The sequence below is a fragment of the Dermacentor variabilis genome, chromosome 1 (assembly GCF_050947875.1).
Source record: "Dermacentor variabilis isolate Ectoservices chromosome 1, ASM5094787v1, whole genome shotgun sequence".
Taxonomy (NCBI): domain Eukaryota; kingdom Metazoa; phylum Arthropoda; class Arachnida; order Ixodida; family Ixodidae; genus Dermacentor; species Dermacentor variabilis.
Genome location: NC_134568.1, coordinates 24273688 through 24289881, shown reverse-complemented (window position 1 = coordinate 24289881; position 16194 = coordinate 24273688). Strand labels below are relative to the sequence as shown.

General features: G+C 44.3%; 1 protein-coding gene across 1 annotated transcript; it reads left to right on the top strand.

Annotated features, from left to right (window-relative positions):
• The first annotated feature begins 2205 nt into the window (after positions 1–2205).
• LOC142575830 (uncharacterized) lies at positions 2206–10204 on the top strand. The gene is made up of 3 exons (XM_075685530.1): positions 2206–2742; positions 5508–5750; positions 9627–10204. Exons 1-3 carry the CDS (start codon positions 2285–2287, stop codon positions 9841–9843), a joined length of 918 nt encoding a protein of 305 aa, XP_075541645.1. The 5' UTR covers positions 2206–2284; the 3' UTR covers positions 9844–10204.
• The last annotated feature ends 5990 nt before the right edge of the window (positions 10205–16194 follow it).

Below are 16194 nucleotides of genomic sequence, written 5' to 3'. Positions count from 1 at the left end.
ATTTTCGACCAGCCACCGCAAGCTAAGTAAGGCCAACCGGACCAACCGCAGAGGCTGGCACCACCCTCTTGATCCGGTTATGGATATTCAGCGCAGTGGCTCGACCCTGTCGAATCCTTCTCCACTTGAACGTGATCCTCGCGCCTTGTGAGTGACTTAGATAAGACAAGCCGCTCAGTGTAGGAAATGTTATTCGTTTTTCAAGCAAACAAAAGTGACCTGCTGTGAACGAAGGGAGCGTTTGATTGATTTGTTCAGACAACCCTGCTGGTGACCGCCCGATGCTTGCGTCGGCGGTTACGCAAATTTGACGTCAGAAGATTGAAATAAAAACATCGTGGAGTAGTTTTCCGTTACTGGTGTGACACTTGTGGTATGGCAATGAATAATAAAAATACAACTATGTGTATGACTGTGATTTGAAAAAAAGATGAACCATTTGTTGTGCAGTACAGACTCAATGAGGCTCTACTGAAAAACAGCACGGCGAGTGTAAAATATCTCGCGCTAACATTTTCTGCGGCGGAAGTTAGCTATCGCTTCTTGTCACGTTATGTTCGCAACATCAAATTGTTGGTCCAGCCTAGATTAGAACATAAAAGCATTTTTGGAGTCCCTATTAACATTATCTGATTGATAACATATCAAAAATAAAAGTGGTACTGCTCTTAGACTATAAGCCGAAATACCCTCCCTGTGTGCTAGCCCACATATTGATTTTATGAAGTTCTTCTATTTGTTCTGTGGTGAATTACAAAAATTAACAAATCCAAGCACCTCGAGGCACCGCTTACAACGCAACCAGAATCAATCATAAGTGCATACGACCCCGTTTTGTTCATTGCACTACTTCTAAATATTCAAATTTACGTTGCTAAATATTCAAAATAATAATTTAAAAAAATAAATGTTCATGAGGTCCGTGGAGAAATAGAATGGCTTGCAAGAAAATACTGTTGATTCTTAGGCTGTGATAACTGTTCATGAAAAATTATGAGAAATTCATGAGAAATGTAACTGCTCATGAAAAATTTGTCTGTTTGCCTCATGGCTGGAGAGAGAATATGCGACTCAGCCCGGCTCTCTAGTCGCACTCCCAGGTCAGTCTGCGTGAGTTTTAAAGGAGAAGAAATGGGGTTAACCGAGGAACCCGATGTTTGTTAGTCATATCATAAGAAGCCAACAAAAACTGACACCGAGGACAACATAGGGGAAATTACTTTTGCCTAATAAATGAAATAAAGAAAAGATAAATGATTGGAAATGAAAGTGGATGAAAAAAAACAACTTGCCGCAGGTGGGGAACAATCCCACAACTTTCGCATTTCGCCTGCGATGCTCCCCCAATTAAGCTATCGCGGCGCCGTTTCCCCATCCACTTTCTAGGGTATTTATGCTTCCTTGTAGAACTCTGGGAGTGTTATCCAGCGCCACCACTTTATTGCATTTATTAGGCACAACCAATTTCCTGTATGTCGTCCTCGGTGTCACTGTTGGCTTCTTCTGCTATATTTATAATTCTGTAATTCAGCAATCAAAAACAATATTACGAATCTCTAAACTACACCTACTAGTATGCCTAAGGCGGAGAAATGGGATATATGACACACCTTTCTGAAGTATACCACTATTTTTTATTATGACCTTTGCAAGACACTTGCAAACATTGTAACAGTTTCAGACTATGATCTCATATATAAGGTTTGCCCGCTTTTCGTGCTCTATCAGATGCACTTTGGAGAACTGCGTTATCCGTTTTTGGTGTAGAGTTACAGATTTGTAAAATTTGTGTATACGCGTACATATTTTTTGGACTTACCCGTTTTATAACCTTTTCTATAAAAATGCCCAGCCATATATTGATAATGTGCTTCCCGAACTAGATAACGTCTAACTTTATTTATAAAATGCAACACTTGTTGCCCAAATCTGTACAGTGGTTGTCTCATGAAAATATTTCAGCGTTTCACGTCTTTCAATAGGAAGGTCCGAATGGACCAAGTACGCGCTCTTGTAGACTTTTTTATTATTATTGACTGACGCTTTTACACGCTCCATAGTAGATTAATTCAACGACCGCTAGAGCTGGCGAGCACGCCAAAGTATGGCCTATTAACGAAGCGCCATAACTCGCTACACAAGGTTTAGAAATGGAAGAGAGGAAAAAGAAGAACGACACGGAGGCCATGCCCTCGCGCTCTGGCACGCGAAGCCCACGCGACAAACGAGAATCTGTCTCGCGCTTTCGAGCCTGCAGCTAATCGTGGCGGAAGCACTTAGAACCATGGCAGAAAGGAACGGCATCATCCTATTACCAGTCATGGGGATCGCTGTACCTGGCGGCATCGAAATTCACCGTCTCCTCCAAGGCAGCCTGTCAATCATCTCGGAAGAGACGCCATCCCGCAAGACGCCTTCCTTGATTGCACTCGCCGAAATTTCAGATGGGGCCAAGGATGACGTGTCCTACGCGTTCAGCAACTTGGCCATCGAGGACGTCCTCCCCGACAATCGGGACCTCGTGCTCAAGCCGTGGTACAAGGTCGATGAACGCGCTTGCGGCAGTCACACAGGACAACCCAGGAGGCTGTTCCCAAGGACCGAGTGGTACCCGCTCCTTCGCTTGGGCGTCAAGGACACCGTGGCTCAGTGTAACTCCCTGCTAGTACCATGGACCGTGCAAGGAGCCTGGCACCAGACGGTGGTAGCCTCGAGGTTCACCGTGCGCCTACTCATACAGAGGTAACGATCAATTCGGTATTTTCTGTTTCATTTATCAGGACCACTGCGAACATCCTCAGTGGGCAGCCCAATTTTATTTTATTTCTATACTGGGGAAAAAATCTCATTGACGGGTTGTTTATTCTCGCTAAGAAAAGAAAACCAACGTGTCTCTTGTTGAGTAGTACAGAGTAGTACAAATCAGGAATAACTGTGTTATATAGCAATCAGTGACCATGTAGCGGATTATTCTGGTGGTATTGCGGAATGGCACGATTGATGGGCAATATTGAACACGTTGTAACACGTTAAGCTAGCAGATGGTTTTTGTATGGTTGGAATGAATTCACGTTCATAACAGTACGCTGAATATTAGAACGTTTAAGATATTTAAAAGAAAGAAGTGCGTCGGCAGTCGCACGCATTGCTCACTTGCGTTCACATTCCAGCCGAGCGAAATATTTAAATGCCCAGATTATTGTTAAACGAATTCTTTAAATGCCACTTTAAATTATTCCCTCGCATGAGTAGCCGGCGCGTTGATGTGCGGTTATCCAGCTTCTGAAACTCTGCTTAAATTGTTATCAATTTCGGAGGAAAAGTATGCAACTTCTGCGCATGTTGCGGCTATACACGTCTATTGCTTATTAACAGTAACTTTGACGTTCGTCCCATGCTCTGCGCTTGCGCCTCCTGTCGTTGGTTAGTGGCTTTGGCGTTGTTCTTCTAAGCACGAGGTAGTGGAATCAAATCCCGGACGCAGCTCCCGCAATTCAGTGGGGGCGAAATACAAAAATGCCCGTGTACTTTGCATTGGGCGCTAGGTAAAGATCGCCAGGTGGTTGAAATTAATCCATACACGGTAGAATTAATATGTAGACCTGTAGTTTGTTGCACTGCGGTGTACCCTATAAGCAGATCGGAGTATTGGCACGTAAAACCGCAGAATTTCATTTTATCCTAGAAGCATTGCTGCTGGTAAAACGTCATATACCTCGCAAACTTCACGACAATGCGCAGCTGCTTCCGATTCCTTGCTTAATGTAATTCGAAGGGTCCACACTATGGTCCATGCTTAAATCCTCTATTTCGTATGAGTAAGGTTAAGATTGGTCTCTGATATTCATGTCAGACGTGCGTGGTTGGATTGCTAGCTACGCCAAGAAATGTCAGTGTTTTGCAGCCTTGTTATGAAATGATGTGCTGAACCTCAGAAGATCCTATCTAAATTCATTGAAACGGAGACATAGTTTTGCTTTGCATGGAATGGACCAAATGAGATGTTTGTTGCTTTTCAATGAGAAACGTTAGGATATCCGGACTCTCTGAGGAGGATTTTTCATTTAAGTAACTAATGTTAAATACAGGAAAATCGCAACTCCAAACCCAAAAAAGAAAGCGACATCAAAGTTCAAACAAACTACGTAAACGATTATAAACCTGAAGCGGGTAAAGATTATGTTTTCTAAACCACTCCGTAAAACACCACTAAGCTGTAAGTTAGACTACTACAAACCCATCTTAAATACTGGAACAACTTAACATAAGCTATAAATTGACAGAGCACATTTATCCGTTTCAGGTACGCGTCCTAACAAAAACAGCATGCAAAAACAGGGAGAAATCTTCTTGCTGCAGAGTCGAGAATTCGTAAACGTTGTGCTAAACATTTTATGAACGCATTTTAAATAGCTGTTAAACTCGTTTACGCCTCAAATGATCTTGTGGGCACACTCAGTCGGTCGCATTCCGCTATGTGCCGTAAATACAACGAAATTCATCGCTTAATCCTCACGTCCCAAGGCGAAGCAAGGAGTTACGATTAAGGGTATCGAATGCACTTGTGCGAATTCTACAATGTCTCATATCGGCACTAGTCTGGCAGAAGCAAGATAAAGCCTGCCGAAAGGGCAATTATTGCAATTCTTTTAGAAAAAGACTGGAGAAGGAGCGAAGAACACGATGTTTCAAAGAGAAACCGCCCGCAAATTGGGAGGTTTGTATCATGTACGCGTGTATATAGCGTCCATCATTTTTATTTATCCATTCGTTCCTTCATAGTTTTCGTTTCCCAGCAGATTTCGACTCTCCTTACAGCTAGGCAACATCACTTTATTCAATAGTATTGCTTCAGGAAGGGTTCCAGCCCATGATTCAGTGTTATTGTATTGATACATCCTCGTGTGCGAACACAGGTATAAAAAAATGGGTGCATCCGAAAATAATAATAATAATAATAATAATAATAATAATAATAATAATAATAATAATAATAATAATAATAATAATAATAATAATATTATTATTATTATTAAGAAGAATTACAACAACAAGAACAACATATTTGGGTACGTGCTAAATTTGCGCTCCTGCGGTGCATAAACGATGCCGCTGTCTGCTGCCATACAATACAAACAGGCAAATAAACAATCCAAAACACGTGCATTGAGACACTTTTTTGCCCCAAAGGGCACCTTTTCCGACACCACGCTAAGTCACATTGGAAGAAGCGGGGTATCAAAGGATGCACTTCAGGCTTTTGCCCCTTTACGAAAAAAAGAATGCCAATATAGCTTCAAAGTGCTTCAAACTGTGGCAGGAAAAACTCACAATAAAGTGAGTGGCACATGGTGTAGTGACACCAGTGCACGTGGCAAGTATTGTGTTAGGACACTTTTTTAGTTACGTTTCTTTATTGGTTCGAATGAAGTCGTGTCTGAATAAATAAAATCAAAGAGAAAAATTCTAACAGCAGTGTTCATTGTATTCACGTATTGTCAACGCAGTGCGCGAGATCGGAGTACGCGTGGAGTGGAAGCGGCCGGCACCATGAGTGGCCACTTCGTCGAGTGCGACCACGTGACTTCTGCCGAGTACAGCCTCAACGTCTTCGGCTGCAGGCTACGCATCCACCCACGTGACACGTTGCCGTGCGCGTTGACGGTGCTGAAATCCACCATGGCTGAGAACAACGGCGACACGGACGGCGTGGCTACTCTGAGCAGCTGCATTTGGAGGCTACACGCGAGGTAAGCCAAACACCAGTCCAGCTGAAACAATGCAGTCATTGTTCGGCCTCTTTTATTACTACTCCATTTTCGCCATGGTATCTCCTAAGAGACACTGTGGTTGTAGGCCAGCTATTTGCTCGTGTATGCCAACGTGTCACCCAGTAATAGGGAATTTGGCTTTACTGTCGGAGCTGTTAGGAGACAGAGAATGTATAAATGTATGGACTGTTAAGAGCATATTTCTGGTTCACATATTCCGTCTTTTCTTTCAGTCACATACAACTTGAAATCTTAGAAAAAGAAGATACAAGTAAAAAAGCTGCACCAAGTTTACAGCTTTGTAACTGAGTAATATGGAAACGATATGTAGGCTTATGTACAGAGTTAAAGAGCGGAGAGTACCATTGGCAACTTTTCGTAAATTTGAAGTCGAAAAGGAAAGCAAGAGGCTGCGGCTTTCTTTACTGTTTCACATTCCTATGGAGACCTGAACCATACATACAGCCACCATGTATAAAAGATACATTATACCTGGAGTAATTGATGGGAGAAGAATATTTGTACGAAAATACATGTTATCGATGTAAGAGTACAGAATGAGAAATAGAAATACGACAAGCATACAACTGGTATGCAAATGTTTAGAAAAAAAAAACAAGCGTGCCAACATAACAATGAAGCGATGGAGAAAATGTGTTGCTGCGCGTTGTCAGTCCTCCGTGGATATAATACGCGAAAGCCCAAAGTCGCTGTTGTCACTTTTGCCTCGCAATCTGTAGTCTTCCATTAGACCACTCGCTAGACCATATGGTGGTCAAGCATGTTCTTAGCGAAAATATACCGCCTTGTGCAAGCTACGAGTCACTGTCATTGTGTCCTCAAAGGAGCAAAAGAAAGGCAATGTTCTTAGCCACCCGACTGTAGAACGAAGCGATAAAGGAAAGCCATACGTGTTTCTCAGCCTAGGCGATGTGCCTTGGTTCATATCGCTTTCGCCATGTCAACAGCAACATGCGCAGCGTTTCCTGTGGCCGCACTGAAGATAGTAGAAAGTGGAAGAAAACTCGCCACCCAGGAGAATGCGACACAAAGTGTTATTTTGTTCTCTTAGGAGGCATGTTAAATATTGTGTAGCTGAGTTTCCCCTTCATTCGTCGTGAGAAAAATCCCAAAACGCAGCTGAGTGGTCAGTGCCCTCACGCATATATATACACCTGGATGCGTGTGGCAAACTTCAGGCGCATGCGCGAATTAGAAAGCCCTGACTCGCACTCCATACGGTCAGAAGGGTCGAGGTCGCGTCGAAACTAAAGTATTCATTACCTATGGCCATGTGTGTCCCGTTTAAAGTCCAGCCGCACCGAAGTTTCAACTTGAATAGGTTGATTCCAAATGTGTTTCCATCGTCATCATCAGACTGTCTTATGTCCATTGCAGGACGAAGGCCTCGGCCTGCGATCTGCAATTACCCCTCTCCTGCGCCAACCGATTCCAACTAGCGCCCGCAAATTTCCTGATTTCGTCGCTCCACCATAGTCTTCTGCCATCTGCGACTGCATTTCTCTTCTCTTGGTACCCATTCTGTAACCCTAACGGCCCAACGGTTGTCTAACCGGCGCATTACATGACCTACCCCACTGCATTTTTTTCTCTTGATGTCAATTACAATATCGTCCACGCCCGTTTGCTCACTGAACCAAACCGCTCTCTTTCTATCTCTTAACGTTATGTCTAGCAACCTTCGTTCCATCGCTCTTTGCGCGGTCCTCAACTTGTTCTCAAGCTTCTTTGTCAGTCTCCAAGTATCTGCCCCATATGTCAGCACTGGTAAAAAGCACTGATTGTACACCTTCCTTTTAATTGATAATGGCAAGCTTCCAGTCAGGATATGAGCAAGATTACTAAATCTTTTTCAAAGCAATATTTGATAACAATGCTTCAGCAGCAACACTGTAAAAATCATCGAAACTAAGGCTATAGTTGTTGTTTCCGTCCTCTGGTGGGAGACTGTAGAAAGTCGTGTGAGGCGGAAAAAAAATAAATACCTCGAAAGTCAAGCACTACCCATTTAACATGCAGCCATAGGAGCATGCGATTAAACCACTTGGTCACTGCTTGCTACGGTGAACAATGATACCATTTCGATTATCAAAGTGTCATGGGCATGTGCACGACTGTGTTTCGAAAATCGCTTTCGAGAACAGTACTACGCTGATTGCGGAAAGTCGAGACAGGCATCAATGGAAAGATGTTTTCGACTAACATATAATTTACCGGCTATATCAACAGCTGTGCTAGTTGTATTACAGTGACAGTTCTTGCCTCGAAAATCAAGACAAACGTTTCGTCATTTCCATAGGCTTCCAAAGCTGCATCTTTAACATCTGTGGGGACAAAATTCCAGCTTTCCACAGTGTAATCACATCTGTCTCGTGTGTCTTGTTTTGTAGAACATCTCTGTCACCTGCCTTTTCCAATATTCCCCCTGTACCTTCAGGTATTCGTGACAAATCCGCTCGTTCTAGTGAGAACGCGCAAGCTTCGCCCAGCGGCCGGTTGGGGCGCTAGCTGCTACGTGTCCAGATGAGCTGCCTATAAAAGGAAAGCTTCGGAATTCAAGAAAAATTCGTCCAGGTTCGCGGATCAAAGCCAGTACCAACGCCTTTCCGGGCTGGTCTTTCCACCATCAGAGATAACCAGGAGTCTAGTTTAAGTGCACACAGCACGAAGGCTAATCAATCGACAAATCAAAACACATGGATTAGAATTTTCCCTTTCATGAACCTTCCTCCACCTTGCGCGCTTCAGTAGAACTGATTTCCGATGTTCAGTCTCCACGTGCTTGGATATGTCGATTAATTCAACTTCTTGCTGCGATCTGCTAACCTCGTGGTCAAGTCAAATGGTACAAAGACCACCAATGAAAAGCGTTGGTTCCGAGATCCATCTCTACGGACAAGGACGAACCTTTCGTCAGCTGGGATGCTTTGTTTCTGAGAAACTGTGAACAGTTTCTTTTAAAGCTTCATACTACAGTCGGGTGGATGAAAATTTTCTCTTTCCAACCCGCCGTGGTTGCTCAGTGGCTATGATGTTGGGCTGCTGAGCACGAGGTCGCGGGATCGAATCCCGGCCACGGTGGCCTCATTTCGATGGGGGCGAAAGCACCCGTGTGCTTAGATTTAGGTGCACGTTAAAGAACCCCAGGTGGTCAAAATTTCCGGAGTCCTCCACTACGGCGTGCCTCATAATCAGATAGTGGTTTTGGCACGTAGTACCCCAAATATTATTATTAATTTTTTCTTTCATCAACCTTCCTTGCGTGTTCCGTACAGCTGATTTTCCGTGTCCGCGAAGCTCTACAAGACCTATTTCTTTTCCACTGCAAATGCGTATACATACCATAGAAAGCATTAGACATTGCGTTTTATTTCACCGCTTATGGTTAAATGAGAGAGTGCTTGAAGTAATTCCAATATTATACGTACTCATCCATGTTCGCGTATGCTGCTGTTGTGCACTGCAAGCCCCACCTCTTGTTTTACAGTTGTGCTCTCTAAAGCTTCTTCGGTACATAACTGTTCCTACGGCAGAACTCCTTCATATAGACAAACCTTCTTTCGTAGAAGAGTAAAGTAAAGTTAAAATTATCTTTCACTCATTCTAAAGACATTGAAATTATCATAGGTAGTTCGAAGTATATTTGATTAACTGCACAGAACGCATCATTAGCAGTTCAAACAAGCTCAAACCATCATAAGGTTGTTTACTGCGATTTAGTGCGTTCACCTGATCAAACATTTTTTTTTTTAATTTTCCCATTTGGGAAAGAGAGCATTGACTCTCCTCGTGGCTGAGTCACACACAATCGCATCTTTTTCCTTCTTCCATCAGGTTCTTCCCGCACAGCATAGACGGCAGGACGGCGGTGTGTGCGCCTGCAACGGCGCACAATGACGACAGGAGTCACGTGTCGTCTCGTGCATCGCCGCACGTGTGGCTGCCACCTGCTCAGCTGCACCTCGTCACAGCTGCAACGGCACAACGGCGCCAAGCCCTGCACGCGGCCTTACCGCCACCTCACCTGCGCTTATCCATGCTGAGTCGTTGACCGTACGTTCCCTGCTGACCACGTGACCGGCGACTTAAAAGTGCACTCGGATCGCAAGCACGACGGACACACCAGACGTATGGGAGCTAACTGGGGTCTCCCCTACGTTCAAGCGCTTGCGTACCTGCGCAGGGTTTGGCGAGGCCGTCCCCAGCAACCGCTGCGAGCTAGTCGCCGTGTCGCCGTCGCCTTGACGATAGTGCAGCTATCCTGTGGCACCGCATGCGGCGAGTGCGGCCGTTTTACTTTCGTAATTTTCTTTATTTTTTCAATGTATTGGTGTGAACGTAGTGTTGATATATGTGTTTAAAATAAAGTTTTTTGCGATCGAAATATGTTGCTATGCTAGATTCCTGGAGCATGGTATTTGTGGGCGATGGTAACGGGTGAAATCGAATGAGCCCTGCACTCTATTTCTTGCTGTAATTCTTTTTTTTTACATAACTATTCCGTTTCCAAGCGACGACGTGATCTCGGCAAACTTGCCTCGCGACTTGGGGGCCAGGCCAGAGAAATGGTTCTGTTCGTGTGCTCGGCTGTAATATCCTGCAATGTAGTGTAATCCACGGACGCACAGGGTTGGCTGGAATTTCACGCCGCGTTGTTCGAAACCAAGTCCCAATAAAGCTACCAGGATTCTGCCTTCCTTTTTAAGGATCGTTCAGAGGACAGTCGCAAATTCGAGCACATTGTTACATATGCATCCTTACATCCTTACGCATCCTTCATCCTTACATACGCAAGGATGAAGTAGAAGCACAAGAAAATGATTACCCGGATTATTATTATTATTATTATTATTATTATTATTATTATTATTATTATTATTATTATTATTATTATTATTATTATTATTATTATTGTTGTTGTTGTTGTTGTTGTTGTTATTATTATTATTATTATTATTATTATTATTATTATTATTAATGCAAGTTCGACCCCTCCTTAAGTGTTCCTTTAACTCTGGTAGCTCACAAACACAGTACCCGTTCCGGTAACAACACGAAGCGCAGCGTTAACTTTTCCCTCGGTGACTATACGTAGGCTAGTACCAGTATCTTGAAAACATTTACTGGTCGTTCGTAGATGGGGTAGCTGACGATTTAATTGGCTTACGAAGGTCATGAAAGTTGACTTGCGCATATTCCTACCTACATATAGCTCAATATTCCTCACTGGTTTTTTTAATGTACTAGAAACGACAATAAATCTGAAAGACCGCGCACACAGAAAAACGGATCAAGCAGGTCTAGATATCAAGAAACTTGAATTTAGCTGCTGTCATTACCTTTGCAATTGTAACATTGATCACTTAATCTGCATTGCGCATGTTGAAGCCCGCAAGGGATGTAAATAAATTTCTGCAGCTACGTGTGCTCTCACTGTTGTATAAAGAGCGCCAAAGATGTATGTATCGATGATGAAAATGGCGATTCCTCAAACACTGCTGATGCCTTTGCAAAACATGTCTGTTCTGTATTTGGTCTAAATATGCTTTTACCTCAAGTAAGTTTCATTCTCACACTGGTACCGTGCGTTTGTGTGTAAAGGATGTTACCTGCATGTAACATAGTTCTGCTCGACACAGGCTAATACTTTCGCTAGGCGTCATTCTTTGGTACCGGTTAAATACTCTGAGAACAACATATTATTCAAGACAGTTCGGGTCAATCCTGATGAAAAAAGATTTTGACAATACTCCTCCTGTACTGCAGAGAAGGAACACGATATGATCTTGTGGTATTTAGAGCGTATCCACTTAGAGCACAGACGATTATCCTAAATGAATGTGGAACACACGCACCTAGAATTTTGCGTGGTGCTTTGCCCGATTGTAGGGAACACAACACTTCTTAAGTATGCCGATGGTAATATAACGCCATTAAAAAAATGCCGATCTTTTTGAAATCGTATGGGGAGATGGGCCGTTACGCAATTTTGGAGAGCACGAGAAATTGCAGACAACTTCATTCAGTAAACGAATTGACTGAACTAACGCGGGAGGGCGACTACAGGCACATTTCAACGCGCACATCAATCAACAAGATTGACTGGGCGCACTGTTTACCGAGCCACAACAATATAGATCCGCGATAGCGATGGCAAGGAAACACAATGTTCCTCTTCCAGGGCGCACCGTTTGACAAGCCTGACGGCCAAGGCAAAGTGCGTTATTTGGATCGGCTCCATTCGACGACGTCAGGCAGTGCTTCGACGTTAACTTCTTCCACGTGGCGCGGCAAAGCCGAAATAAAGTACTGTGGCATCAAGGCGAAAGTACGGAAACGGTCGCATGTGAAATCGACACTGCTGTGCCGCCTCCGCAGCTGTTCACCGTGGCATTGCTGCAGGTCGGGGATTCCATCCCAGCCGTGGCATCCGCATTTGTACAGGGGTGATATACAAAAACGCTCGCGCATTCAGATTTAAGGGTACATTGAAGACTCTAGGGGGTGCTATACGGTACGCCACTGAGGATTGCCTCATAATCAGATTATGGTTTTCGCACGTACAGCCTCATAAATCAAATAAAATTTAACCCTTCTGCCACGATGCTATTTTCCGTGTGAGGCAATGTCCTTGCTAGACTTCTTGGAGGTTACGAACAATGGCGCATAACAACGCCTCAAGCAAACACCTCTCCATGCGTGTTTTGTGCACTACGCAGACAAACAGCACTGGGGCCCATAAGGTAACGTTTAACATCAACTCACCGCTCTCGTGTTAGACTAAACGTTGAAGAAATTACGCTTAACCGTAAAGATTACCGCTAATTATCGTCAATCCCAGCATCCAGCACGGAAAGGTTCGCTCACATCCACTCCCACAGTGCGTGCGATCTGGACAATTTTTTTAACTTGTGCTAAACTGTGCCTGCAGGTGTGCTCAATACCGTTTCTTCACTTTACGAAACCTTGTGCATAGCTCGGAGCATGCATCCACTGCAGCGACCTCTTTTCTGAAACACTGTTCGGATTCCGGCCCCACCTTTCTACCCACGACATCCTTCTTCAGCTGAAGGAACAAGTCCTTGAACACACCTCACCGCACAACACCGGAGCGATTTTAGCACTCTATCTCAAAGGCGCTTTCGACAATGTGGCTCACCATACCATCCTTACAAACCTAAGCCTCACGAACTGTGGTCGTAATACTTACAATTATATACGCGCCTTTCTAAGCAACCGCACTGCCACAATAGCCATTGGCTCACTCAGAACCCCGACGTTACCTACCCGCAACACAGGAACCCCACAAGGTGCTGTTCTATCACCCACCCTTTTCAATATTGCTATGATGAAATTACCTGACAAACTCAACGCAATACCAGGAATCAGGCATGTAATATACGCCGATGACATCACTATCTGGACCACCGCTGGTTCCGAAGGAAAGAAACAAGACGCCCTTCAACAAGCGACCGACGTCGTCCAGCAATATGCAAGAACAAGTGGTCTCCAGTGCTCCCCCGAGAAGTCAGAACTATTAGTCGTTCGACAGAAATCCCGAAGAAAACTTAATGAACTACTAAACATCACACTCACCCTCGACGACAAAGAAATACCCACAGTAAACCGCGTCCGTATTCTCGGACTCCACATGCAACAGGACGGCGGAGGCGCATACACCATCCAACGTCTCAAGCAGACCACCTTCCAGATCATGCGAATGGTCAGTCGTATCACCACCAAACAATACGGACTGAAGGAAGACGACATAATACAGCTCGTCCAGGCCCTGATAATCAGCCGCATTGCCTACGCTGCCCCGTACTTGCCCCTCACTCCCAAGGAGATAGATCAATTAGACGTACTTCTTCGGAAAGCCTACAAGCAAGCGCTCGGCCAACCCCCGGGAACAGCGACACTCAAGCTTGAAGCCCTAGGAGTCCATAATACTATAGGAGAAATTATAGACGCCCACCTCACAAGCCAACGAGAACGACTAGCCCTCAAACCAACAGGAGGAACAGTCCTAGCGCGCCTAGGCTACCCCAAACAGTGCTAAGGCCACGAACAAGCAATCCATCTGGCCCCCAACTTCCGGGAGCACATCAAGATAGCCCCTATCCCCAGAAGCATGCACCCGGAACATCATGCCGGTCGTCGCCTAGCTCGCGCAAGAACTCTACAGACAAAATATGGCAGTCTCCCCACCACACTATACACAGATGCCGCGCAGTACCCCCGAAAAGCAGCCATGACAGCCAGCGTTGTCGGCTATAACCTACAAGAGGTGGTCTCGATGACGGTCCGCACTGCCAGCGCCCTCGTTGCGGAGGAGACAGCCACCGCCTTGGCCATCACTTCTAGTCTGACCAACGAGTACATCACAATTATTACCGAATTCCATGCAGCTTGCCGTAGCTACGTCACACAACACCACAGATTGAACAGACGACAATACCCACCTCCACAGAAGACCCTCTCACGTGAAGACGCCGTAACATGGAGACAACTACAAACCAATACATACCCACATTTAAGCAGACTACACGCAATCCACCCTACACTATATTCATACAAATGTCACCTTTGTAATGATTACGCCTCCCTATATCACACCACATGGGCGTGCCCCAACGTGAAGGCGGCCCCGCAAATACCCAACCCCACACCCGAGAAGTGGGACGCCGTGCTGACTAGTTCGGACCCTCGTAACCAGCAGCAACTGGTGCGGCGGGCACGTTTCTACTTAAGGTCCCCATCGATAAAACAAAACTTGTTTGAAAATCGGAAAGTGTTGCCTCTCATTTGCGCGTAGCCCGAAAGCGCGCCGCGATGACTGTCCTAAATATAGGCCACCAGGCGCCTGTAGTTGCCATGGGCTCTGCCGGTGTTGAATGTTGGTTGAGGGCGCCATTCCTTGTGAAAGCTTCCGATTTCTCGTTTTACTTTTCTATAGACGAAAAATCAACCAGTATTGCTGTACTTAATGGTAAGGGGGCTTTTATAGCGAAATGTTCGTTCATCAAGGACACGGATATGTTTGCTGCACTACCAGAACGGTGCGTGTCGGAGGTAGAAGGCGATGGCGATGAAGTGCAAGATGGACAGCTAGCTTTGCTGCCTAGTATAGATGAAGTATCTTCCCCGTCTATGAGCAAAATAAATCCGACGAAGGGATCATCAATTAGATAGAGGCCATTCAGCTGTCATCACGAGTTGTGTATAACGAGCACACAGAATTGCTTTCACACCTCTCACTCAGAATAGCTACTGTCTGATTGCTACGATGCAAGTTTTCCAACATTTGAATGTGTGAAACACTCGATGATAGTCTGCAACTTCGAAATATTTTGTATTGGTCTTTACAACCACTAAGCCTTGAGTTCCTATACTAAGACATGACGCCATTATTTATACTGACGGAGTACTAGAATATAATCAATAGTTCTTTTTTCAGGCGATAGTAACTCAATACGAGATTAAGAATTCGAATTTCCGGTCGTTAAAAAAATTCTAGGCTGAAAAGGTTAATCCTGAGCAAAAATGCCCCTTACTCTGCGCGTCGGGCGCGTCGCAAAGCAGCAATTTACGCATAAAAATTGAGCGCACGCACCTTATCGCTGTCGACGAAGGAAAAATAAGTTGCGGGATGAGTACTCACGTCTCACGTTGGATTGAAGATCGATTACGAGAAAATCAGAATAGGAAGAAAAGAAGCTATGAACATTTGATTGAAACGGTTGCGAAAGACAATACACTTTGGATATGTAAATATATATAATATACGTATATGTGTCTATGTGTCTGTTGTACCGGTAAAATAACTGATTAATTACCCCTATTGACTTCATCATACCAGTTCCCAGCGGGTCTCATTGAGGAATTGCTTGTTTTATATTTCATTTGATATCCGTAACCTTGCAAGTGTGTAAAACCAAGAGAACTAAGCATAGTGCGTTAGCGGCCAGTAATCACCATAGTTACTATAGTTCTAAAAATTAGCTGTATTGTGTAATTGGATTGTTAATTGCTCATTAATTGAGTGTAACTACTGATTAGGTTTCATATGTTAGGCTAGTATGAAACGTTTATATTGATAAATACCAAAAAAAAAACATTTTACCATGCGCAAAAATTTGAGGAAAAATAGCGTGCGTAGCTGGGCTTAATGCTTGAATGCCATACCATAGAGCCATTCAGTCCGCTGTTTCTTCCAGTATCTGAGTGTCATCGTTCATTACACATCTGAGTACGAATGTGCCTACTACTTTACAGTCGAGTCTATGAATTTTACCATTATCGACGAACCCTTTCTCTTCAGTGCAACAACGGATGAATCTTCTGCCCCTGTGGTGCTGCTTCGCCAAGTACCATCCAAACAAAAGTGCCCAAGCAAACATAA